We start from the raw sequence: 27,842 nt of genomic DNA, 5'->3' as shown, positions 1-27,842 counted from the left end.
GTATTTTTTTTTTTCCTCAAAGACAGGAAGAATGTATAGTATTTCCATGGTCAGGATCACCAGGCCTTGGTATTAGAGGATGTTTGTTGCTTGCCAGAAGTATTGATGTCTTTTCTGCCGTTCATACCTGTTAGATTCCCCAGCTGGTACAAGTGCCTTTGATGTCAGTAGACCTACGTAAGCAAAGATCAGTTGAGGTAATTCATTATGTTTTAATATAATGTTCATGTCTTCATGACTGGTTTCAGTTACTACTCTTTTTTTTTTTTCTCCACTATGGATCACTGTCTTTTTTTTCCATACTAAAGCACTTCAACAGTCTCTGAAGGTTGTGCAAGATCAGACAGGCTGCTGAATGTGGGAGACTGTTTAAAATGAGGTGTGTGTGATTCCAAGATTGAATAATTGATTAAGTTGGATATTAGAGGCAATATTATCTGTTCCTTTTATGAAGCTGTTGGAATTACTGGAAAATGTTTTCATGCTGCACTTAATGTAGCTAGAATGGTAATAGCTCACTTGATATTGAAGCTGCTTCAAACTGTTCATATGAAAATCTAGTTAAAATAATGGTGGTATGAGCTATATGCTAGCTCAAGTTTTAAGAAATATTGAGTTGTTAAAAATAGAATAATTTTCTGAGGAAATGGGAATAGTGGTGCCATTAGAACAGGCTGCAGTAGAGGACAGAAAGGTAACTAGACCTTCAGTTAAGAGAATGAATGTGCTGAGATTGAATGAATGTTAACATGTGACTCGGGATTTTTTATACAAGAATGCAACATAAAGTATTGGCTACACGTACATATGTGAAAACATTTTCTTCCAGCTGAGGGTATTCCGGTTATGCTTTTCCACTGCTTTGCTTTGAGAATGTTTGACAAGAGATTGGGAACCCACCCCCAGCTGCCAAACTATCCCCGAGGGACTGCATCCATTATTAAGCAAATTGGCTGTCTGGCATCTGCTCAGCTGCTCATCCCTATTTAAAGGCCCTAATGAATATTGCAATACAGGATAGCTGTTACTTCTGGGACTGTGAGTATTTTTGATCTCTGAATCACCTTTCCAAGTTTCCAGTGATTTTTCTAAGAAACCTGAAAAGCAGGGAGAAATTATATGTTTAACTGTTAGTGACAGACCCTGGTGGACAGGAATTAATTCTTAAAGCAGATTCATTAATAGAGTGGCCTTGCCAAAAAGAAAACTAATGTGTGAAACTAATGCGATATTGGCAATAATGTTCTTTGTTTGACAAAATGCTGTGCCGTAATAACTCTTTTTCTGAATAAAATAGACTTGTAGGGGATAGCCATAGGAAAAGGCTATTAACGTTATTTTTACGTTCTGCAATGACTGGTTAATCCATCCACTGTTTTGCTTCTACCTGATGTTCAAAGTCTAGTATTACTTCTTCGTTTTTGAATCTCTGATCTGGTTTAGTCCCAGCAGTTACTTGGTCTCGCAACCCATGTTCTTCTGTCTCTCTAGTACTTGCCTAGTTTTGTCGCCACTGCTTTACGTACTTTGCCAAGCCTAAAGCCCAACTTTATAGTGGAGGCAAATAGCCCTCAAATTCACTCTGTGACAACATACTCTTGAAATAACTGCCTTGAGGTGGTCACCTGTAGGGGATTCAATAAAAAACAAGCGTTTAAAATACAAGACTAACCCCATGTATTGGGAAGGGGGAGTGCTTACTTCTCTCCAAAGCATTTGGGCTTGATTACCGGTGAATTGTCCGCGTATCGTGGTGAAACAGCAATCTCAAGTGATCATGTGAAGGTTTTATTTTAGAATTTCCTTTTACTCTACGTTGCTTTTGGTGACGGATGTCACCTCCAGGCTTTGATCAGTCATTTTTCACGAGAAGTTTATTTCCTTTTTTTTTTTTTTTCCTTCGTTGGGTGTGGTGTGCCTGAGTTCACCGAGCACGCAAGGGTGAGCCTTGGAGCAGAAGGCTCCTGGCGTTTATTGCCGGTGACACACGGCCCTTCGCCTTCTGCCAGCGGCGATACTCGGGGCTTGTCTGATGAGTCAGGACCTGCGGCAGGCCTGGCGCTAGCCGCGGGGCCGGAGGAGCTGGGCTCGCCCCGGGCAGGGCGCGGTGGCAGCGGGGCCCGACCTGGCACCGAACGGGGCTGACGTGGCCGGGCTGCGGCCGGGCCCCGCCGCGGGGGGACCCCCGTAGGGGGTGCGGTCCCGGGCCCGGGGCTGCCCTCTTCTCCTCTCCTCCCCGTATTCTCCCTGCCCCGGAGGGCCCTCTCCCCTCAGCCCCCTCAGGCTCAGCCCCTGCTCCCGGGGCGCAGCTCCAGGCGGCTCCTCCGCGCCCTCGGGAACCTCCGGGGCTGGGGCGTCGCGGGACACAGATACCGGGGCACAGATAGGGGGACATAGATACCGGGACGGAGGCCGGCCCGGCCCGGCCCTCCCCTACCGTCGCCCACCCCATCCCTCGCCCCTTCCCCGGGGCGGGCGGCGGGCGCGGCCGGGTGAGTCAGCGCCGCGCCGGGGGGGCTCCGGGGCGGGGAGGGCCCGCCCGGCCCTACAAAACCCCGCCCGGGCCGCCGCTGGCCCCAGCCGCCGCTAGAGCCGCCGCCAGAGCCGCCCTGCCCGCCCCGGCCAGGTGAGGCCCCCCCCGGCGCCCCCGACCCCCAGCAGCGGCGCGGAGCCGGGCGGGGGCAGGCGGCGGGGCCGGGGGGGTCGAGCGGGAGTCGGGGCAGCCGCTGCCACCGAGGGAGTGGGGCGGGGGTCGGCCGCCGCTTTCCCCTTCTCCTCCTCGTCTTCCTCTGGCCGTGCCCGCCCGTTGCTTTTTCTCAGCTTCCCCTCGGAGCGGCGGCTCCAGGGGCGCGGCTGCCCGGGGCGCTCGGTGTGCCCCGCAGCGGGACCGGGCGTGGCGGCAGCGCCCGCGAAAGAGGAACCGCCGGGCACCCCCGTTACCCGCTTCTCCTGGGGAAGGCAGGGCAGGGCTTAGCCCGAGTAACGCCGCCGAACCCTCGGCTCGCTTTTCTCCCCCGGGAAGAGCGCGCTCGTCCCGCCGTGCCGAGGTTGTGCCGAAGGCGGCCACGGAGCGCCCCCAGCCCGGCCGCGGAGCTCGGCGGGGGCGGGAGCAGAGGGGCGGCTGCCCCGGGCCGCGGCAGCGCGGGGGCGGCCCAGGCCCCCTGCGGCTCCTGGCGGCCCGGCCCGGCCCGGGCGTGGCGCTCCCGGCGCTTTGCAGAACCGCTCGGGGCTGGGAGGTGGCGGGGCACCTCCGCCCTGCGCCAGAGCGAGGCAGGGCATAGGAACGCTGCTGTCTGCTTTAACGGGAGAAAAAAGGAAAAGTGGTTTTCTTTTTTTTTTTTTTTTTTTTTTTCCCCTCCAGGGTAGTTAGGCAGGAGCTAGTCGTGTTCTTATGCGTGACAGTTTTAATACTTTTTATTATTTTTTCCCCCGAGATAGGTTTTTTTTTTCTGTAAAATACTTGAGATGAAATAAGTTGAGTTCAAAGAGATAAAGAGCCTCATTCTTGTATGTTCAGTGCCCTCCTGGAATGGGACATCTCCTGGGTTATTAGTGCCTGTGGAAGAGAAGGGTTCTAGAATGGTTTGTGGCTGCATGGTTTAATAATTTTGAAGAGCCTTTTGTTTAAAGCTATTTTTTTCTCCAAGTAGTGACTTCAAACGTCCTGCTAAATCTTGCAGTGTGGTTTGGAGAGAGAGTAAGCCTGACAGATTTGTGCTGGCAGTTAGCACAAAATGCGCTGTAAATGAAATAAGCACCCAACAGCTTTCATTACATACATCAGCCACTGCAGCTCTTCCTCTTTCCCACTCTCCCTCATCTCCGTTGCCAGGCCTCGCCCTAGTTTGGAGACCTGATACAAATATGCTCTTAGTGAGGCAGTTTCCATTCTCTCATTCCAGGGATGCCGCTTCCTTGGCTCATGTGTATGGGAACACCCTTTGCTCAGTCTCTGTCTACAGGGGTAGATTAAATTCTTAAAATGCTAACTCTGCTTATTGAGCAATGTAGTTGTTTGTGCATACCTGGCACTTTTTTCCATGGATCATGTGTGGGTTTATGTTTGCTTAGTTTTCCCCTAACATAACGTACCTGGGCCGCCTCTGGGATTCAAGGTATGGGTTTTTTCTGAGGGGATGCGGAGTATAGACTAGACCCAATACAATAATAGGTTTGTATGCCACTAATTACTGTTGGTGGTAAAAGCAGATTGGGGTCAAAATAGTTGTTCATCACTTTTAGTAGAATAACAATTTGATTCAGGTTATGTAGTGCAAATTTATGAGTAAAACTGGCTATAGAAACTTGCCTGAAGTTATTGAAGTATCTGTTTACATTAGGAGGGTAGAAATGGATCCTTTCCAGCATAAGGAAGAACAAGTTGGTGCATGCATTTTCTATTTACATGCTCAAACCCAACCAGAACTTTTCAAATCTACATCGGATAGAATCAGTTCATCTGAAAAACACTTTTTTTTTTTTTTGAGTCTGTTCTCAAATGTGATGGCCTTGCAAAGCAGGGTGTGACAAGAGATGCATTTGTTCTGAGCAAAGATCTTTCTCTGCAAAGTTTCTTGCAAAAACTCCCATTTTTTCTGTTGCCAACATGCCACTGACGGACGGGCGGTTGCTATAGCATTGTTGTGTGCTGATGACACGAACCTTCCAGCCCCAGCCCTATGTGAGGGCGTGTTAGTTCTGTTCCTGGATGCTGTTCAAGTGTTTTGTTCCAACAAGCCTGATTCAATGTGGTTTTTAATTGATTTGGAAATAGGAGTCTTGCGAAAAGCTTTGTGAAAGATTATACTGCAGTTGCTTTGCTTTGGTTTTCACTGGTGTTTTCTGGTTCTTTGCGGCAAGGAAGACTACAGGACTTCCATTGCTTATCTGTGGGTTGTAAAACTGTCCGAGTACAAAGGTCTCATTGTTAGGCACTTCATTTTATTGAAATAAACACGAAGAATTTCATAACTCTGGAATATGTCATCCACCTTTAATGAGTATATGTAATTAATAGTGCCAATAGCTCATCACAACTTCTGCTGCCTATCTTTAAAAAGCTGGGTTGGATTTTTGCTCTGAAAAAGATTTATTGTCAAATAAGTCGATGTGTGACTGTGCTTTTCATTCTCTGCCCTTTTTTTCCTCCCCAGGATCTTAATTTCCTTTGAAATAGAGTTGCATTTGTTACTCATATACCTAGGTTGCTTCAGAAGATGGAAGGTTTTCTTGCTGTATTTTAAGTGAGGAAACGTGCAATTACTGCTACAAAAGCCATGTAATTGTGTTTCTGCATTTTATTCCTAAAAGTAAAGATTCCACTGCTTTTCTCTTTTAAAAGAATGGGGGGGATTTCTAGGTGTTGAAACAAAGAATAAATACTTGCTCTACAGTTTCAAACAGATCTCTGCTATTTAGAAACTATTTCTAACCTCTTGCTAAATTCTGGGGTCTCGATTCCAGATCTGATCATTGACTGGAGGGTAGTTTGGTTTGTCTGGGATGTTTGCCTGAGGAAGCCCCAACATCATAAAGAGTCATGAGTGATTTCAGACAATGACAACAAGTTCTGAAAACCTCTGGAAAGGGCACACCTAGGAGTTGGCTCAGAGGATATACTACCTGGGCAGTGGATTGGGAACTGGTGACAGCATTGAAGTGAAGGGAATAGCTCCCGGTGAGACTGAGAATAATGCAATTTTGATTCTAGGTCCAGTAATCAGTTAGTTTAACGTCACTGATCTTAAAGTGTTACTGAAATTTCTCTCTTACCTCTTGTCAAACCAGTTCTTTTCCCTGTTTGATAATGCTGTCTCTACAGCTTGACTGTAGAGCTCCTGAGAGGCAAGCTTTGATTTCAATGGACAAATTAATGTTTGCTGCAGGTGCCAACCTGAGTGACTAGAAGGAAATGTGAATGGCAATATCCTTCCTTTCAGCAGAAGAATTTGAAAGCTGTTTTTTGGGACTGCATCAAGCCACTTAAATATTGCCTCTGGTGTATAATCGGGGCGGGGGGGGACTTCTTCCTTAGTTGAGAGACCCTTCCAGTAAAACAGCACTACAGCCCTGGCAAACGTTCCTGCCCAGAAAGCAGAGCTGAAAATAAGCAGGGCGTTGTAACGTACATACATCAAATTGTTGTTTGTTTTTGCAATGTGTCTGTCTCAGGGCTGTTTTTTTTCTGTTTTTCTTTACGTGTCTTACCAAGATGTTGTACAGTTTCTGGCAGTGGAGTGATGATATTGATTACCTTACCTCATAGACTATTATTCAAATTAACATTTTAGAATAGTCTTTGTTACCTGGTATCTGACAATCACGTTACTAATGGGCATTTGTAGCCTCGTCCTCAGGTTCTTATTACTGGAAAGTCACTATGATACCATATGATATTAGAGGCATTGTGGCCTGTGTCCAGGATTAAAGATTAAACAGTGTTATGATTTTGTCTGCATGGATATAAATAGTTTCAGTGTGTTTTTTGAGCACCTGAGGAATTTAGCATCTGATTTAAATGCTATTATCTGTTGCTGATGTTTGGATTTGAGCTGAACCAGGCTATACTCTTTCTACTTATTTTTCCTTGTACTGAGTTGTAGGTTCAGTTCATCTTCTTTCTAAGGTAGAGGTTACCCAGTTCCTAAGCAGCAGAAATTGTTTTATAAGAAGTAAAGAAAAATCTTTGTTGTACAATAAAGTGAAGATCTTTCACTGTTGCGTTAGTTGTAGTAGCGTGGCTTGGGAACTGTTAAATCAGCATTCTTGCTTGGGATTAATAGAGGCATTGGATTGTGTCAGCCTCAGTGCTGCAGTGTGCAGGTCTATATAACATGCTGCTCTAACTGTAAATATACTTAAGTCTGCTTGTTCTATTTTTTTCTCTGCCTCCAGCATTCTTTCACGATGTCTACTGTCCATGAAATTTTAAGCAAGCTCAGCCTTGAAGGAGATGTAAGTATTATTATTCAAACCAGGAAACTTTGTTTTACTTAAATGCTGTATCTTTTTTCTTTTACAGAACTCTTCCAGCAGTTTTGCTGAGCTGTACGGTTCACAAGATTCCACACATTTCTTCTACTTAGACTTATTTTGACTAAAATCTGGTCAGTAGTGGTCTGTTTTCAGCCACGAAGCTACTGTAAATCATAGGACAGTTGTATGAGGTGACTAATGACAGCTTGTCCAACTGGCCAGCAGCATGAACAGTGTTCATGTGCAGTTTAATCAAAATGCTGGAAAATCACACTCTTTGTTTAATTTCTTATACTGCAACATTAGATGGTAGGGTTACCAGTGTACTGTCAGGATATTGTGCCATGAATTTGTGGTTCCGTGATTGGTACTGAAGAGGAAGTGAATCCCATCTATGCATCATTTCATCATGTTGCTTATAATCTTACTATACATTTAAATTTTATGACCAATAACTGCAGACCTGAGTGTGGTACAAGCAAACTTTTTGCTGATTTTTGGTACTTGTGAAATAAGTTAGACCGTATGATCTCTGTGAAAGAGCTGATGAAAGTAACTAGTTAGTGCACTGTAAGTAACAAAGCTGATTTTGTGTAGCGAAAGTGGTCAGCTCTTCAGGTTTCTTGTCCATTTTAATTTCAATGGGGAATTTCTTTTGGAATAATATTTGAACAATCTAGTCTTATGTGAGTAATTTCAAAAGTCAAATTTGAGTACCATCGCATGCCAGCATTTTCATCAGAAATCCTGTCTGCCACAGAGCTGAAGAAATTCCAGGGAACCTGTTCTGTAGGTCCTAAGTTGGAAGCCAGAATTGAGTAGCTAGTTCACATAAATGATTTGCCCAGTTCCATTCCCCTAAACAATGATTCAGCAAATTAACTCATGTTAAACACAGTATTTCAGCCATCCATTTTTCTCAGAACAGTTTTTAATTTTTGTAATATAGAATAGTCACAGCTGAACCCTATCTTCTGCAATAAGGGACTTGTGCATTCTGCATCATTGTTACAGCAACTGATTTGTTTCAAGACCAAAAAACTGCCTTTACTGACTGGCCTGCTTGCTTCGGACTCAGACTGCCTTCTCTTTCCTGTAAGGAAAGAGGGAGTTGAGGTGGAGTTAATCTGTGCTTGCCATTTCTGCATCTCTCCACAAGAGAAAATTGAAGGATTGTGACAGAGATCTTCCTGATATGCTTTATCATATCCTCTTTACACTGGAAAACGGAAGCCTGTATTTTAGGCATGACTGTATTAGATCACTTGCAGGGTGATGTCAGGCCAACTCATTTTTCAAACATGACTGTTTTGTTGTTTGTTTGTTTGTTTGTTTGTTTGTTTTTAAGGCAGAGAATACCGAACTGTAGGTATCCTGAAAGATTCATGGTTTTTGGAAGAAATTTTTGGGAGAAACCTTTTGAGCTTTCCTGTATAACCTCTCATTGCTGTTTTGTTCTTCCCAGTATGGTTTAATTCCTCAAGCCTGGAGGAAGTAAACCAGTTGTAGGATGTCTGAAATAGGCTAGGTATGTGGGGAAAAACCAATCTTCCCCTGCTTTAGTCTGACCCAGACTGCTGGTGCATTTACACAGTAGGCTGAACTTTTACTGCCACATCCTGGAAAATTTTGTAGTGAACCAAATGCAAAGTCAGTTGGAAAAACTCTTCTGTCTGAAAACATACACTAGCTGTACTCTGGTACCAGAGTAATATGAGACCTTATTGTCTGGAACGGCTGTTTTTCATTGTCAAAATAATCATCCTGATAAGACCTTTGCATACTTCACTGAAGTACCAAAGAGTCAATAAACATCGCCCCAGAGAGTAAAACATCTTTGTGGATGCTGATTTTGGAGACAGTCCATTTACTGGTGGAGTAGCTGGCAGTTTTCTGTCTTTCCTGGATATATATCTGCATGGCGCTTTCTGGGTCTTTGAATGGTGCCTGGAGATCTGAATCCAACTTGTTACATGCACTGGGTGGAGAGACACCAAATGGCTCTGAGTGGCCCCCAGATGGCTCCCACATTGCAAATATGCTATGTATGTGTTTTCTCGGTGTATGATGTGGTCTTGCAGTAAAATACTCTGTCCAAATGGCACATAAACTATTTAGAGCTGGGTGGAAGGAGAGGCACACAACTGTGCTCAACTCACCAGGTGGCTTACATCAGATTATCCAGCTGTGGTGGTTAAACAGGGGTGCCACATTGAGTTGCGCATGTGCGTACCAATGGGCATCAGTTTAGGAATCTTTCAGGCACACTGATTTCTTTGAGACTGCATTGCTCATCTCCCTTTAATGTTTTTGTTAGCAATTCAGTCTGCTAACAGGAAAGGCTGTGCTTTGTGGTGTGGCTGTGGGCCAGACAGCAGTCAGTTGCAGCCAGACTGCTAGGTTGAGCTGATGGGAAGAGACCAGCAAGAATGGTTCAGTTTATCGGTGGTTTATGGACTCCCATCTCTGCAGAGTAACACAGACATTCTCAGGAAGGTATAGTGGCTACAGCCAGAGGAATCTGTTCAGGACAGCATGACCTCTACAGGTCAGCATCAAATGTACTTTTGTTGTTGTTGTGTGTGTTTTTTGTTTTGTTTTGTTTTTTAAAAAAAAAAAACTAAGAATTTCTTAGTTAAAATTTGTCCTCCTTTTAACAACTTGTCTGTAAAAAGATCTTCCAGGCATATTAAGATATCTTAGTCCTGTTCATGAACCCTGATTTCTGTTACAAGTTAGGGACTGAAGCAAATGTTTCCAGGGATCCTTACCAAAGAAGTTTAGTCACTCATTCACTTAGGGAACAGCTATGGTCATTTCAGATATTAGTCACTATGCATCTCTGCCAGAGTTTTAGCTCTCTAAATTGGACTCACCAGAATGGGATTTATGCATATTTCTCAGCTATTTATGTGAAAATCTGTGGTTTAGTTTAACCTGCCCATGGGAGGTGATATGAGTTAATATGTTACTTGCATTGAAGCAGCTGGGTAGAGCTCAGCTGCTATTCTCTTGACCTCCTGTTTGAAGCTACAGTCCTCTGGAGAGGGCAATCATAAACAGCTGATAAAATCTGGTAACTTCTGAAATGTTCCAGTAGTAGATACTCAGCAAACAAGTGCATTCTTAGCAGAGGTAATTTGAAGTGTTGTTTAGTTTTGTTGGCCTTGTGCTGGTTAAACCAAGCATCTGCAGGCACAGACTTTGAAAAGGAGATAGTAAGTAACTTGTGCTTTCTGGAAGTATAGGTTCAAAAAGATATATTTGGTGTTATGTTTAATGTCCATGAGATAGAAGATTAACAATCAGCAAGTCAGAACAAGTTTCGTGCTCTATCTCACTCTACTTGTTTTTTTCATTGTAGCTTGAAATCCCAAGTAACGTGTTGGCTTCAAATCTAAAATACTTCAGACTTTCACAACAGTTGCTTAAAATTTCTTTGAATTACCTTTATGTAGTCAGTTTCCTTCCAATCTAGCCAGAAAGCTCTAGATTTTAGAAAATCTAGGATTAGCAAATAAATTTGGAATGTGTTAGAGTTTTTCTACAGTAGTATCTATATGTACGTATAGTATGGTAAAGTAAACATGTCTGAATGGATTTCTGGACAAGCTACATCTGGAGAACAGAGTTTGGTGGCTCTTAGCAGAACTCAATCTTCATAAATAGCCCAAGGTAGTTGTATTTAAACATTTGGCTAAATAACAGCTAACTAAAGGAGGTACATGTTGTATTAACTGCAATGAGAACAGCTTATATTGTTTAACTTTTCCTTTCTTTCTTTTTTCCATTCCTCCCCCCCCCCCCCCCCCCCCCCCAGCATTCTCTCCCTCCAAGTGCATATGCCACAGTTAAAGCATACTCAAACTTTGATGCTGACCGGGATGCTGCAGCCCTGGAAGCAGCCATCAAGACCAAAGGTGAGGACCATGGGCTGTGGGTTTGGTCCAGCTTGTAACTTAGAAATACAACTTACATACAAAAAAAAAAAAACAACGAAACAAAAGGTACAGCATCACACAACCAGCATTCCAACACTTTAATGTCCATAATCTGGATACCTGTTTTAGGCTTTGGATTTCTCAGACCTCACTGATGAAATCTTAACAGAATTAGATTTTGAGATATGTAAATGTATGTTTTAAAACATGTTTTAAAAGGTTGTACCCAAGGGTTGTTTGGATTATTGCTGAAAACACCCACTTCTTTTCTCTTGGCTTACCAGTATCTGAAATTCTACTACTTTTATGCCACTGAGAATGAAGTGTCAGCTTCTGTGGCAATGATTAGGGACCAAGCTCTGAATTACAGATTTCTATTGGATTGGACATTGCTTCCTTTCAGCTCTCCAAACAGCTGAAGAGGGATGGTTTGAACATTTTCTCTAGATTTTGAACTAAATGCTTGTGTATCTTGTAGGGGCCAATGTCCTAGAAAAAGAGTCTAGTTTCTAAATGATGTTGCAATATTCAAGGAGCGAGGCAATATGTCAGTCCACTAGTTCTCTGAACCAGGCTCCCTGGCAGACTTACACATCCTTTTATCAGTGTCAGGATCCACCACTTCTACTGACTGGTGGGGAGACCATGATGAAGCAAAGGAGATGCAGCCCCATGGAAAAGCCTGGTGTACTGAAACGAGCAGGAGTACAGAGAGTGTGGGCTGCAACTCCAGAGTAATACTACATTGGTATTCCTGTGGTGGTGATCCTTGATCCTTGTCCTGCTCTAAAACAAAGAAAGGGTGTGTGCCAGGTTTTCCAGACTTTCTCGGGGCCTGGGAGGCAACACCTGGGCCTAGCTAGAACTGCCAAGTCTTTTGCCTATGCTTCAGAAGGAGGAGAAATTTAAAAGCCAAACAATTTCTCATCAGAAAGAAATGCTGAGTCTTCCATCAGTGCCAGCAAAGCACATATTGGGTTTGCTATAAAACGTAAAATAATACCCCTCTCTAACAAGCATGAGGCTCCCTTTCACAAGATTTCTTAATTTAACGGGAGAAATCTGTTGTATGTTCATTAAAGTAGGTTTAGTTCTGATTTTAAATGTATGGACTGTTTTTTTGAAAAGTTTAAATTTAAAAAAAAAAAGTAAATGTTATTGTGCTTGGCAGAAGATGCTTTGCACGTATGTAGAGTTTTGTTTAGATTTAATATGTATATGAAATACATATTTTACAATCCTTGGAGTAGTCTTTCAAGTTTTATCTTTTGTAGCAACACTACAGAATTTATATCGTATAGAGTCTTATCTCTGGGTAAAATTGTTTGGATATATCTTACACATTCTTATATAAACAATATGCATGTACAGCATTTGTGATAGGGGAGAGCCAGTTTTAAGAAGTTACCATTCAATTATCTAGTTGTTTCCCAGCAATGCAAACTCCCTGTATTAGTGTCATCTCTGTTTTGATGGTTGTGTGTTACGTGGGTAAAACTTAACCTTGACGGGTAAACAACAGATCTGTTTGCCTCGGAACAAAAACCTGGGGTAGAATGTCTGACTATTCTGTTCCATGTAATATCTCAGTACTCCAACATTCATTCACACTCTTCAGATCAATTCTACAGAGGTTAGCCATCTATTTATCTGTTGCGGGATCTGTGAGAAATACTGTGGTGTGTTTATTGGGACTTAGATGCTATCTGCAAAAACTGTGCTGCACAAATACACTGCTCAGCCTTTTGCTGGGCTTTGACTGGAGTTGAATTTAGTGGAGGGTTGTTCTGTGTATCCAACAGCCTAGAAAGGGAGGTGTGCAGATATGGCTCTAGAGTATAGAAAAACTGTTGGCAGTTAGCAATAGTTTGAGCTAGAGTTTGCATAACGCCAGTGAATTGTTACAGTTCTGTCTTGTTGCATTTGTAGTAAATGTGATTGCTATGCCATTTTCACTTTTATAGTATTAAGGTTTTCTGTAGAGTTCATCTAGTGCCTTAGTATTTTCTTTTTAAGTGTTGTTTTGCTTCATAGGACAAGAAACCATTTAATATCTGTATAACACTCCATTATGCCTTTCGTGTTGTATAGATTAGCTCAAGTATATGAGCTTAAATAAAAGAAACACTAGTAGAGAATGTGCTAGATTTCCTTTTCATCCTTTGTAGGAAAGAAGACGGCTAAAGTCTCTTTCTTGTTTCCAAGTTACTCCCCAAAATTATGACTTTATGCATCTCAAATAGTTTAAATAATTTTATTGTCAGGCTAGTCTGTGAATAGTTCAATACTTGCAACTCAAACCACAGCCTTTGGTTGAGGTCTGTGGTATACCTTTTGATTCCCTGACTGGCATAATTCAAACACAGGTTTTATTGTAGGAAAGTGTTTATGACGTGTGTGTGTGTATATATATATATATAAAAATTAATTATGTTCAGAAATCATTGAAATAGTGATGAGGTGTAAACCATAGTATAGGTCTTGTGTAAAATTGAATTCACTTTTTTATGTGGTGTGTTCAACATGCCCATACCTTGTAGCAGAGTTTTTCTTGTTTTGAAGTAAAAGTTTAGAGGAAATGTGCTGGCATGCTGGTAAGGGGGGACTGTGCCCAAAATCCACCAAACTGTATCAGTTGCATATTCAGAATATTAATAGTATCAGTAAAGAAATATTGCAACATAGTGTGGGTTTGGTGCAATCTTACTAAGCAAAAAGCCAAAGCTCAAGTTATAGTCCTATTTTATCTGAGTTTTTCCCTTTAACTCTAATGGGATCAGGGTTTTATCCAAGGAAAATAAGACAAGTCATTATCATGAGTTCAGTCGAATGGTCATAGGACTGTGTTGGTACCAGATCTATGATGGTTTTAAGGTCTTGCAAGGGCTAATTGCATACATCTCCCACTAATAACTGGAGCCAGCTACAATCCCTCTTAATTGATGGGTGCAGGTTGATGATCTCTGTTGTACTTCAATGCTGTTAGGGCTGATAGCTTCTGGTGTTCTGTCCATTGTGCATTTGAAAATGAAATTGAAGAGAACAGACTTCAACTAAGTGAAGGAACGTAGGCCAGCTCTGGCAAAATAAGAATGTTTGCTCTGTTCTCACCTCCTCCAAGAAAATTAGGAGACTGTTCATATCCTCTTTTTCGTTCAGAACAATGCTGGTGCTGTTGTTTTGGCTTGCGGAAATTCAGGTATGATGTCTTTTAACAAAGAAAAATCTGTATCTAACAGTTTGCGCATGCTCATTTCCTCTTTTTTTTTTTTTTTTTTTTTTTTTTTGTGATTGAGCCGTAACATGGTGTTCTTACCAACACAACAGATTACCTTGTTTAGGAGGAAAGTTGTCCTTTATTGGGGGGGGTGGGGGTGTTGAAAGTATACTTTTTTATCTAGTATATTTCCATCTGGAAGGAACCTTCCTATTTAAAAAAAAAAAAAAAAAGGTGAGCAACTTTGTTACCCATTGATAGAAATACACTGAAATCTATCCTGAAACTTCCAGAGACTTCAGTGAACAGCAGAGAAAAATGTTTGAGCGGCTGAAATGCTCCACCCCACCTCAGCAGATGTGAGTCAGCATCCTGTCCAGGCAGTACCATTCCCAAGTGTGCAGTCTGTAAAATGCCAGAGCAATGAATTAGCGCATATTTCTATCCACAAAGCATTTGAATAAGAAATTTGGATGCAGTCATTTGTGGGCTTCTAAGCTATCACAATTGTCATAAAACTTCCAAATGTCATTTATCAGTTTTGAATTGTTTAAATTTAGAATTTATTAAAACGCTTAAGAGGTTGTTCTATGCCTAAGCCCTGTCAAGGCTGAAAAGCTGTGTGCGTGTGTGGCCATTTCTGGACTGGGAGAATTTGCTTTATTTTGTAAAATGGAAACACTTTAAAGTGTTCTAGCTGTAGATTATGGTTGAAGTGTGTAGTCAGCATGTTTTCAGACCAAAATTTCTAACTAAGACATATAATGCTTTCCAGGGCTTTTTGGTATTTGCAGGCCAAGCTTATGTGAATAAGAGCACGGATGTAGGTCTGCCTCGATATGAGCCAAGGACATGAGGCTATCAAGTACAGTATTTCCACATGAAAAATGTGGGCAAGAGGGAGACAGGAAGCTGAATCTTTTGGACTCATCTTGTTTCAGATTCTCTAACTAGGAACTACAAATTTTTTTGCAAAATTCACTATGATTTATTATATAATATCTATTGCAGTTGTCTCAAGCTGCTGTGAGGTTGCTTTTGGTATTAAGGAATATAAATGTAAATGGTTTGTGGCAGGGATCTGGGATCTGCTAGTAGCTGCTGATGCATTCTGTACTTTCTGGTTTCTATCAAAAAAATCATCAGTTATGCTAATGTGTGCACAAATGTGAAAGAAGCTATTTGTAATGTTTGTAGTAAATGTAGAGACCTGAGTCACTCTGGGCTTGATCTGATGTCTAGTTTAGAACCTCATATTTGCTTCAAAGCCTACCATGCAATTCACTATTTAAAAAAATATATATTTATATATATGCACACATCATCTTTCTGTTGCAGAACATGCACTGTATTAGTCTTAGATGTACAATACTTAGAAATAGTTTTTCCTTTTCTAAGCTTGTAGTTGAACGTCAGTGCATGGATTTGGAAAACTTCACTGAAATTCATTTAAAGCTAAACCTTTATTGATGCATTGTTCATCTACTAAAATAGAGGTTGGGATTTTGAGCACACAAGTCTCTAGCCAGCTTAATTAAAGCTCAGTGCAAATCTTCTAGTTGTGATTAAAAAACAAAAAACAAACAGAACATACAATGTTCCTTCCAGTGTGGAAAAAAACAAACAAACAAAAAACCACAACAAACTACTATTCAAACTACTACAGCTGGGAGAATACAGAGTATACTGTTTTATTTTCCCCATTTTTATGTTTGGAGTGTTAGTCAAATGACTAGAGGGTGAATTAGAAGATATAACTGTTTTATTAAGAAGCCTTAATTGAAAACACTGAACTCAAATGACAGGGTAGATTTTAATAAGTTTAAATTTGTTTCAGTTTTAAAGCCTGTGTTCTTGAGCAACTTGCTTTGCAGAGTACTGAGTGAACACAAGTGAAGCAGAAAACAGAAGCAGCAAAACAGGTCATGGACTAGACTTTGTTGATGTGTTTACTTACCTGTGCACACAAAGGTCTGCATTGCGTTGAAAATCTGGTCTGTCTCCAATGCCAGGGCATTACATATACCAACTAATAAGGGTGACTGAACTCTGCTCCAGACAGTTCATATGCTATGTTTTGAGTGTCAGAGAACATACTAATACAAAGGGAAGGGTAAAAAGAGTTTCCTTAACTCTTTGTCTTATGTCTTTGTAGGTGTGGATGAGGTCACCATCATCAACATCCTGACAAACCGCAGCAATGAACAGAGGCAGGATATTGCTTTTGCCTATCAGAGGAGAACAAAAAAGGTATCAAAACTTGCAGAAATACCAGTTATTAATTTTGTGGATAGTTATTAGATTTTCAGGCCTTGTACATCTCACAGTTAACTTGGAATAAGCTGGAGATAAATACTGTTTGGTTAATTTTTTCAGTGGAAGATGCATTTATTGTGCCCATGTGTTACAGTTTAGGACTGGTAGTATTCCAGATAGGTTAAATAGGTACAACTGAGACCGAAACCTGTTGGAGATGGTGATTTCCTAGCACTTACAGAAATCATGATGGGTAACACATCAGCCATCCAGCCATCAAGATTCCATGCTGAAATGTGTTCAACAATAGTGAAAAGCCATTGACAGCAAATGTCTCAATTGGAAGGAAAAGGTGAAAAGTGATTGTTTTAGGGGAGATACATATATTGTTAAGACAACTCAGCATAAAGAAAACATTCAATTTCTGTTCACAGGTGTAGTTTAAATGAGAAAAGACTGCAGTCAGTTGTGCTACAAGTGCTGCAGATGTGGAACAAAGTGATGTAATGAGCTGAACTAGGTACTATCCTGTCAGAAATATTGTATGCACTGATCTATTGATGGAGAGAAATCTGTAAAATAATAAGCTGCAGTCTGCATAATGAGTCCTTCTGTCTGGAAGGCAAGAGATGTTCTCTTGACTTTTGAAGTTGAGAGGCTTATCATAATTTAAGTTATATGCTCACGTAAAAGAAGAAACTTGTGTAGAGTTGGAATTATGATGAATGTATCTCTTTCAGGTTTGCCAGACCCCAAATGGTAGTCCTCCAAGCCAGAATGCTCATCCAAAAACACATGTAAATTTGAAGTTTAGTTTTGCAAATTCACCAGCTGTTATGCATGGCTGATATAGGCACATAGGTTGGACACATGCATGTGTGCACGTCTGCACCTTGGCAGTCACTTCCTGTGGGCAGTGGGAAAATCTTCCATATAAGCTGGACCCTAGTAGTCAAGTGTATCACTCTAAGCTCTGTTAAATGTTTTGCATGACCACAAAAATGCACAGTCAAGAAAATATGCAACTTCTTTCATGTGTTTTATCTCTTCCCTTACTTTTTTTCCTTGCTGCAACCCAAAAGCAAACTGAATTTATCAAGTATAACAAGTGCCAAAGGATAAACAGCTATAGAAATAACGGAAATCTGCATTAGAAACCACCCAGTGAAATAAACAAGTGAATGGTAGGAGAGGAGAAAATGGAATACAAAAAGACATATCTTGTTCAGTGATGCAGGTATATGTTCCAGGGAAAGTATCTCATGGATTTCTTTGGCAATACGTTGTGCTAGGCTGCTCATTTTGTGTGTTGCAGGATTTCTCAATAGATTATTATAATAAATAAAAAGTTGCAGATCTAGCCCCATTTTCATTCCTATGAGTTGAGCTATGTTTAATGGGAACTACTGGTAATCTTGAGGAATGGTTGGATCTATCAATCCTTCCCCATCACAAGCATTAATTGAACTACCTGTGACTACTGGGGGTTCTGCATGTGTCTCTCTCCAAAGCTTCACGTGTTTCTGGTCATTCCTAACTGCCATCAATGATCTCTAAGTTTGAAATGATCTGCTAATATCCACATGCTCATTTGGAACACTGAGTAAATCATCAATTTATAAATAGCAAAGAAAACAGTTATCTGTCCATTGCCTGCTATGTGCTTCTCTCCTAGAGCACTCCTAGTTGTGGCTGAGGATGGCAGAGTGGAGCCCCTGCTTTCCTATGTGCGGGGAGAAGTTCTTATCTTTCCAGGAGCCTGCTCATATGAGGGCATGTTCTTGATTCAGTTTAAGGTGTTTTGTTGCAGTTAGTTTGGTAACTTATATTCTATTGATTTGTATTTCCTTCAGCCTTCACACAAAAGTGCAAGGATTGCAAAAACTTTACTTGTTTAATTGTAATTCATGTCATTGTTAAAATTCAATTTAGAGGTATGTGGTTATTTTCTGTTTCAGTTGATGTCTGAAGAACCTGTTTTCGCACAAATAAATAGTGAAATCTTGTATGCAAACAATGTGTACTAAAATACCTGTTGGACTAAAGCAGCTAGATGTCCAAGACTCAATGTTGTGGTCAATCCATGCAGTAAGTGCATAAAGTATTAGCATATATTAGCATCCTGGATTAAATTGGTGACTTTGGAAATAAATGCCTTGGCTGTTTATCTCTCTGGTACAAACTTTTTGCAGTTTTGCTGAGGCTACCTTATCTTCCTTCTTTTCTCCCCTGCCCCTCAATCTCACAAATTGTTAGTGTAGAAACCAGCAATTGAAAAGCAACAACTCTCCTCTGAGTGTCATGTACTTACCTTCGGCTTAGGGAAGGTATTGACCTGTGTGGACTCCAGACTTGATTCCAGGGATTTGAGCTTTGGAACTACACTGCAATGAAGCTGATCCTAACATTATTCAAGTTACATCTGAACTCCATAAAAGAGGAAATGTCACTGACTTTAATGCAGACCTGCATGCATCCTGTGAAGTGAATATACGTGTTTCTTCCTCTAGGATTGACTGGTGATTAACAATAGACTTTGGATACACAATTCTGATAGTTTTTTTGAAGATCAGGATAATTTTTCTGCCCTTAAGGATCATTCTTTTTCTCTTCAACCAGCTGTTTGGGAACTGGGCCTTTACAGTGGAATAACTGCAGTCAATTTTCCAATGTGTCAGCTAATATAGGGTTGTGATAATAAGAAAAACACAAATAATATGGTGCTACAGGGAAAACTGTGAACATATGATGGAGAAACCCTGACTGTAGGGAGTCATGCTCAGATCTGTCAGTGCTTATTAGATCTAACAAAGTGTCTGTGCTTCAAGACCGGAGCTGAGTTGTTCAGAGTCACTTGGATGTCTTTGCATAATGCTTCCCAGCGCTTTGCCAGCCACCAGTGAATTTCTTCTTATATTCAAAGGATGAGAAAATTTCGATTTGCCCTAACTTCATTTTTAGGCTTTCACAAAACAAAAGCTCTTTATGTTTTGTTTTCTTGTCTATTGTTTAAGAAACACTGTTGCAGGCTTGGAGATTTAAAGCACTACAGGCTAAATTCACTGGAGATCAGAAGTGAGCTTTAATTTTGTCCTTCCATCCTGTCTCCTTTTTCTTTACAGGAACTTTCAGCAGCACTCAAGTCTGCTCTGTCAGGTCACTTAGAGGCAGTGATCTTGGGCTTGCTGAAGACACCATCACAGTACGATGCATCTGAACTGAAAGCTGCCATGAAGGTAAATGAGATTTGTAATTTCAGTCTGTTAGTCTGATGTCACTATGTCAGGAATGAATATGGCCTTTGTATTCAAGGGCAGTTTTCAAGTAAGTCCATTTTTTTATTTTATTTAATTATTTTAGTTTAGTACTACAGTTTAAGCATCCATCTGCAAGGCATCCAAAATCTCAGTGGGAAATTTAAAGAAGTTCTGTGATTTTTCATGTGATTTTTAGTGTTAATTAAATCCTCTTTTTAGGAAAAAAAAATGAATCAGGTCAGGTGTAACTGATAGGTTGCTATGACTAGTTGTTGCTCTCATGACTGTTCTTTAAAACAATGTACAGGTTCCTAGTACAAAAAAAAAGATAAGAGAGCAGCTGCTAGCTGGAGCTATTAAATCCTCTGCATGCATTTATAGGCTGAAAAAGTAGTTTGCAGTTACTGGGTCATATCACTGATTTTGAAAGAACATCGTGTACCAGGCCTACATCTACGTAGAACATGAGGAGGAGGAAGGGGCATCAAAGCATTCTTGGAGCAGCAGTAACTCACTGAACTCAGTCCCCTACAGTCACACGTAAGCATAGAATAGGTCACTAGCTGAGAAACATCTGCTCTGCCGGCCACTGAAGCAAGACTTTGAGAGGTGCTCATGCCAATGCTTTCACCTTTCTAAGCAAACTAAAGTTTGGAGCTTGTATTTATAATCATCCCTTAAATTCCAAATATTCTTCATGAGGTTATTTTTTAATACATAAAAAAACCAAGTATTACAATTTATATGCTGAAACTCAGAACAAGACAGAGACAATTTACTGATTTGTCCGGACTATGAAAAGCAAGTAGAAAAAAAAATGCCAGTACTGATATGGTAACCTTTTAATGGGGGACCAAATCCATTCTTTGAGCAATCAGATGCTGCCCTCTTCTGGTTTAAGTCCAGGCTATCCAGATTTTGCTGTAAATCTAATATGTGTATGTGTAACATATGCCACATTATGGTTAGGATGACCATATACTTCCAGCATTTCTGCTGCATTTACCACCTGAATACCAAACCATTACCTTAGAGTAGCTATAGGTACAGAGTATTATATTCTCTTATTAAGTCAGATATTCCCATCTCCCAAGCACTCCGTCTACTGTTCTGAGTTTGCTTGAGCTTAAGATCGATTTGATTATTTTCTTAACTTTGCTTTCGTAGTGGGAGAGGTGTCTGGAGGAAGGTAGGGAAGAACAAATTGGTTGCTGCCCATTTGCATGCTAAGAATCAGAGTTTCATCCTGTGCTCTCAATACAAAGAACCACACATAGGCTGCAATAAGGTGACTTCCAGCAGTTGCGGTGGTGGTGGTGAGGTCGCTGAGTGTTACAGACACTTGTGAGAAATGCACATTGCCCAGAGATAATACTTGCAACAAGATCTCAAAGCTATTAGAGAAAACTAATATTTGGCAAATAGAAATGTTCCCTCTGGGGTTTTTCTGGCCAATTAGAAACATCTATACAGTTACCAAAAATATCCTTGAATGGTTGTGAAACTGTTAAGAGTGGAAGAAAGCAGAGAGGATAGTGAAATATCTGTAAAATATTTTGAAACTGTTCAAGCATGTCTGTTTATTTCTAGCAACTAACTGAACTACATATGTGTTCCAGGGTCTGGGAACTGATGAAGACACTCTCATTGAAATCATCTGCTCACGGACAAATCAGGAGCTTAGTGAAATTAATAGAGTCTACAGAGAAAGTAAGTTCATTTTGAAAATTTCAATGCATTATGTTTGTACGTGAAGCTACTTGGATAATATCACCTTTGTATTAATTTCATTGAATTTCTTATACCATGTCTGCTTTGATTCTCTGGTGTTTGGGTATAAGAAATTTTAAATTGGCATGTTGGATATTAGTGTGTATATATAGTTTCATCTGTTGCTTGGTAGCAAACAAGTTGGAGAACAGTCACTACTCATCTAAGTTACATCTAAATGTTCTTTTGTAAGCTACATACATTCTGTGCATAGTGATAGAGTCAACGATGAAAGATTTATGGATTCTAGGATCAGTTATGCTATAAATAGGTGAATTTGAAATCCCCTAAAGCATACTTAGAAGTTTTTTGGTAGACCTGCCAGAAAAGACATGAAGTAAAACTTCATAAAAGTATATATTCTCTTTTTCAACTTTTCTAAAGCATTTTATCTGATTTAAGGTATAATTCATAGTTGATTGTAAGGAGATGCGACAGTGACCTAAGGTCCATCTTAAAAAATTCCTTTCCTTTAATATTCATAATATTTTCACATTGGCCATTCTGTTTGTGTTCATTGCAATTTGTAGTGCAGCTGTCCAGTACCTGTTTGTTTCCCTGAGCTTCAGAACTGAGCTTCACCAGAAATAGATTGAAATGGAGAAAATTGCTCTGTGCTAATGCTTAACTGTTGTCAAGCAATTCCACTAAGACACTGGTAGAATCAAAAGGGACAAGCAAAAACAATGTAGTCTTAATGACATATATTGAAAAAACTATGTAACAGTGAAGAGAATGTTGCTACTGTAGATGAAATTGCTGTACAACAGGAGAGAGAATGTGATCTTGTAGCAATAGAGTATGATCACTTGGAAAACCACAAAGATGTTGAGATACCATACTGGAATCATACGCAACATTCCTTTGTTCTATCATAACAGCTTTTGTCTTCTGCATTAAACTTGTAATCGTAGTTGTCTAATCGTAAATCCATGAGTGGTGAAGGTCTAAATGCTACGGCTGGCAAACAAGCAGTCATTGATAACTAAGATCGGTGTAGTAGTATATTCAGCTTAAAGCAAAATTCCCTTCCTTTTAATATCCTAAGGCTCTCCTGTTATCTTTCCACATCAGAAGGTAGGCTTTGTTGACATGGGAACTCCAGAAACTAGCTGATAAGTGTTTTTTCTTTTGTATGGAAGCATGCATTTTCCTTGCTTTCCATATATGATTTAGATGGTAGCTGTTTGTTGCTGTGCATAAAATAAAGTCATCAGGTAATGTTCTTGTAACGGGGTATTTGTAGGATACCTTTAATTGAAAAAGAATTTTTTGTTTTCTAGTGTACAAGACAGAACTGGAAAAGGACATTATATCAGACACATCTGGTGACTTCCGCAAGCTGATGGTTGCCCTGGCCAAGGTGGGTCTTTTCATGTCTTTCTGCTTTTCCTAATGTGCCTGCCCATTGGTAGTTGACTGATGATTGCCAGTAAAACAATAGAATTTCTGATTCAATTTTAAATTTCCGTGTATTTTCAGTCTTTTGAAAATAAATAAAAATAATTCAAATGTTGAAGGACAGTGTATATTGACAGGAACACAGTGTTCATAGCAGCTTCATAAGCAAAGCATAAGTTTATTCATAAGGTGAAGCATAAGTTTACTCATTTAGCAAACACCGATTAATAAAACAAAAGAGAAAAGAAAATACGCATATAGTAAATTGCTCGCAATCTATTAAATGTCTTCTAAATCCTGCTATCCTCATTTGAAGGGCAAAAGATGTGAAGATACTTCTGTGATCGACTATGAACTGATTGACCAAGATGCTAGGGTAAGTGCTGGTAAGAACCATGAAATGTCTCAAGTTGGTCAAACTTACAGAGATACTCAGAGTACAATTTATGTGAGAACTAGAAGCATTTATGAAGACAGGTGTGTATATTTCAGATTGTCTTGCTTAGCAATGTTTGCATGCTATCAAGGTATTTGTTACTTGCCATCTTGATAACAATTTTCACGGGCTACTTACCTGTACAGAAACTCTCTGGTATTTCTTTTAGGCACATAGAAAATGAGACCCTTTAACAAAAGGGAACATCTTGCAAAGACTGGCAATCAAAAAATTGCAAAAGATTTAGAGAGAGGGATTATTGAACTTAGTGGCTGTGTAATGCTTGTTGATTACACTTGTAAGTTATCAAAAGTAGTTCTGCTGAGGTAAACAGAGCTAAATACAGGGTAATTGCTTTCTATTTAGCTCTACTTAAGGTTTTAGTCTTGGTTTTGGGTTAGATCTATATATTTTGTCCTTACTGGTCTGCCCAGCCATGTGTCCTTTTGTATTTCTCCCACTGACACAGTTCCAGTAGTGCTGTTTTTCCAGTCATTGTATATATTTGAGATGTTTTTTGTGTAACTCATGATTTTGCTTTTCTTTCTAAATCCAGGAACTCTATGATGCTGGTGTGAAGAGGAAGGGAACTGATGTGCCCAAATGGATCAACATTATGACTGAAAGGAGTGTTCCACACCTGCAAAAAGGTACTGTTCAAAAGACGGATTTTTTTCCCTATAAGAGAAAGTTAGAGCAAAGTGGTAACTATTTTGTCCCAAAGGTGATTGAGATGAGTGTGAAAACTAATAAAACAAGGAAATCTTACTCGTATACATGTTGTTACAATTTTTTTAAAGTATCTGTGGATGTGTTAATCTCACAATTTGAATGTATGTAGAGCTCTTTTTTACATTTTTTTACGATTTTTTACAATTTTTTTTTGCAACAATTGCCCAGTGGTATGCCATGTACATTGAGAATGAACACATTACAAATCTAGAAAGTGGGGTTGCGTGAGACCTTGAAGAGGTCCTTTAACTTTTCATTCTGTTCCAGGGTAGGTTAGCTACATCACACGTTTAAATTTGACATTGAAGGCCATCAAGCAGCTTCTGTAAGCACGTGGGAAAGCCATTTGAATATTATTTTCAGGAGCTAAATCACTGTTGTTTCTAAAAATACTAGTGACAGGACTAAGATGGTATTCTGGATGATTGTGGAGGTATTCAAGGAAAACAAAAAGATGATAGCATGGGAACTTTATTATCAGCTGGCAAACTGGCTGTACTTAAGAGAGAGTTCTCAGAGGGACTTGGACAGATATTTTTAAATCATGTCTCTGCATTGCTCTATCTGCATTTTTGGTTTGGGTGGTTGCTTTTACCAACTCTTGGTTTGACTTTGATTTCATTTGCTTTCTTGTAATAGTGTTTGAGAGGTACAAGAGCTACAGTCCATATGATATGTTGGAGAGCATCAAGAAGGAGGTTAAGGGAGATCTGGAGAATGCCTTCCTTAATCTTGGTGAGTTACTCTGAAGTAGAGTCTACCTTCAGATAGTATCTTTTTCAGTGCACTTGCAGCATACTGGGATGAGAATAGGGCCCAGCTGCTTCTGTATCTCTGGAGGAGAAAGAAACTAGAAGGGCTGGCACTATAGGGTCCATTTGCATATTTTAGGACATTACAAGTATTGAGAAGTAGCAGATTTTTGCCCTCTGCAAAATATATCTTGATTGCCAAATGAAAATGAAAAGGCACGTTTTGTGATCTGTTGTTAGTTTAAGCCTCAGTATCACAGAGAAGTTAATGTTTATTTCCCCCAAACACAAAAGGTTGGAATTCTAGCTGGGCACATTAAGTATTCAACATGGACATAGGCTGGAGATTGAGCGGTGTGTGTGTGTGAGGGAAGACAGGATGTGGAGGATACTGGGTGGCTGCTATTGTGGTATGTGACGAAAATGACTAGGATATTGCCAGGTTTCATGGGACATTTTTTAAGAAGAGAATTCATTTCAAACTGAGGGAGAAACAAATTGTTTAAGGAAAATGCAAAACAAAGACAGGATAACCTTGGAAGGGATACTTAGCATGGATTAGCATACAATGAACATGTTCGGAAAGAAGTTGTTTATAAAAGTGAAAGACTTAAGAATGAAATTGTGTGTGGAGGAAGGCTAGCATTCAGAGATGATACTAATGATGGAGGGAAATATTTCTCAGATTATAAGCATTTGTGCTTCAATCACAAGCTTAGCCAAACAACTTGTAAGCAACCTCAGCTAAAAATGATGACTCCATGTCCCTTTTTGGAGAAACTATTGGTGGAAACCTTATTTTGACTACTTAGCACGTCTTTAAAAAGACTCCAAGATCCTGTGTTCTGTTCTTCCATGAATGGGCAGGATGTGTACCTATTCATCATCTTTCTCTCTTCAGTCCAATGCATTCAGAACAAGCAGCTGTATTTTGCGGACAGGCTGTATGATTCCATGAAGGTAGGGAAGACTGTTCATTCTTACTACTCATTATCTTCTAGCCATTGTTTCATCAAATTTTTATTTGTTAGATAGTTTTATTCATATGATGTGTAACTGGCATGTGGATGAATGAACCAAGACTTAATATTGTTCAAAAGCATTCTTTAATAGCTATGCGCATCTGGTGTAGGGAAGTACAGGGGAGGGTCACGTAATAATGATCTCCATTAGATTAGTTGACTGTTTTTGCAGGTAAACAAGAGCTGATAGCAGAAAATTGCAGAAAATTTGTTTATTGAAATGCCAAAACAGATAACTAAATTTGCCTCAAAACGTTTTCTTGAGAAAAGGGATGAAAGAGAAACACCTCGTGACAGCCGTTAGACAATACCAGAAAGAAGACCTCCTGGTAAACCGGAACTGCGGATTGCAGTCTAGGTAGCTAGATTGGTGTCTAGAAGTTGGTCAAACACTGCTGATGAGAAGGGTATGTTCATGCTCAAATTCCTGGATCACAATAATGACTTTAGTTAGGAGGTGTAATTCATTGGATCTTTTATTGATGCATCTCAGTTGCCTGTAGTTCGTTGTTTTTCTATCAGTTACAGCATCCTTTCATGCGTTTCAGCTCTTAAAGTTCTAAATGTGAATGTGCTTGTAGGGCAAGGGAACCCGTGACAAGGTCCTGATCAGGATTATGGTCTCACGCTGTGAGGTTGACATGCTGAAAATTAAGAGTGAATTCAAGAGGAAATATGGAAAATCCCTCTATTATTTCATCCAGGTAAGTTTTCAGCTTTTTGTTTGTATTAATTGTGTGGACATTCATAGTGCTCTTCTTTGGGCTAATTCTACCATTAGAATTCATGGGAAGTCTTTTAGAGGCTGCAGTGAGAATAGTAGGTCATTACCAATTATCAATGTCCAATAGAAAAACCCACCTTAAACTTTCAAGTCTACTGCTGGTACAGTTCCTGGCAGCCAATTGACTGTTATGTGTGGGTTTTGTCCAATGAGTTGATGTATTATAAAATAAAATTCTGTTCACCCATCTCTATTTCAGACTAAAAGAAAAAAAAAATTGCTCTGGGATAACACAAATCATCTGAATTGTTGTTATCTTTCATTCCAGTGCCCAAGGAGTAGGCTTTTTAGCCAGATTTTTTGTCCCTTTGTGTGATTGGGCAGAGGAAATATTAAGTGATAGGTTTTATTTAATTTGGGGTATAGGTAAAGAGCTTGTAAGTCTGTTTAAAAACTGTTCCTATATCCATCCTTCCATCAGCAAGATACGTTCTTCTTTGTTCAGATGTAGTTGCAATCAAAACCTCAAGCCCAAATCTTTTCCTAAAGATGTCAATTAGAAACTATAAGGAAGTTTTCAAAATTGTGAATTTAATGTATAATTTTTGCGGTGATTAGTGAAAAGAAACAATCAAGTCATTCAGCTTTCCTTTGTTGTGTTACTCCTTTTTGTACCAAAATTTCCTGTATTGACCTTGCATATGTTTTGCAAAAATTATAAGTAATTTCAATTCACATATAAGTAAAACCCAATTTTGACAGTCTACTCCAGGCTGGCAAGGCTTCAGCTGCAAAACAGTCAGTCCCACATGTTTAGAATATAATGTGTATGCCTTCATATTTTGCAATTGTTTCTTAATTTTTTTTTTTTATTTTATTTTATTTTTGCTTTACAGCAAGACACAAAAGGTGATTACCAGAGGGCACTGCTGAACCTGTGTGGTGGAGAGGACTGAAAACTGTGATGGAAGGAATCCAAATCAAGACATGCTTTTTCTGCTCTTCCTATTACTGTAACCCTAGGAAAAAATGACTTGCCTGGCTAACCTTGACTTGCCTTTCTATCTGCAAGACCACTGTTATAGTATGCTTTCCAAGTGCTGTTTGCACTTCTCTCAGCAGCAGTGCTCTGCTTGGTTCTGCCAAAGTCCTTAACAGCATAAAGCCACACAAACTAACGTTCCAGAGATAAGAGGTTGAAAGTGCTTCTGAAAGACTGCCTCTTTGTGCAATGTTTCTAATAAAACTTAAATAAAACTGAAGTTTTACTTTAAGATGTATCTCTTGTAGACCTTTAATTTGAAAATTGTGTGAACAATTGATACATATTTAGCCTTTGCCAACCATTTTCTGTATTTT

General features: G+C 39.9%; 1 protein-coding gene across 3 annotated transcripts; it reads left to right on the top strand.

Annotated features, from left to right (window-relative positions):
- Window positions 1-27,757, top strand: ANXA2 (annexin A2). Of its 3 annotated transcripts, XM_040570297.1 has the most exons (14): window positions 2,544-2,626; window positions 6,895-6,954; window positions 10,796-10,895; window positions 16,289-16,383; window positions 17,130-17,186; window positions 19,512-19,625; window positions 21,266-21,356; window positions 22,700-22,779; window positions 23,134-23,193; window positions 23,810-23,903; window positions 24,625-24,720; window positions 25,639-25,697; window positions 26,341-26,463; window positions 27,380-27,757. In XM_040570297.1, exons 2-14 carry the CDS (start codon window positions 6,907-6,909, stop codon window positions 27,437-27,439), a joined length of 1,077 nt encoding a protein of 358 aa, XP_040426231.1. In that variant the 5' UTR covers window positions 2,544-2,626; window positions 6,895-6,906; the 3' UTR covers window positions 27,440-27,757. The 3 variants fall into 3 exon arrangements, with proteins under 3 accessions (XP_040426232.1, XP_040426231.1, XP_040426233.1); XM_040570298.1 differs by lacking the exons at window positions 2,544-2,626; window positions 17,130-17,186 and adding an exon at window positions 1-197; XM_040570299.1 differs by lacking the exon at window positions 17,130-17,186 and having other exon boundaries at window positions 2,546-2,626.
- The last annotated feature ends 85 nt before the right edge of the window (window positions 27,758-27,842 follow it).

This window comes from Cygnus olor, chromosome 11 (genome assembly GCF_009769625.2).
Source record: "Cygnus olor isolate bCygOlo1 chromosome 11, bCygOlo1.pri.v2, whole genome shotgun sequence".
In the NCBI taxonomy this organism is placed as follows: domain Eukaryota; kingdom Metazoa; phylum Chordata; class Aves; order Anseriformes; family Anatidae; genus Cygnus; species Cygnus olor.
This window is presented reverse-complemented; position numbering and strand designations above follow the sequence as displayed.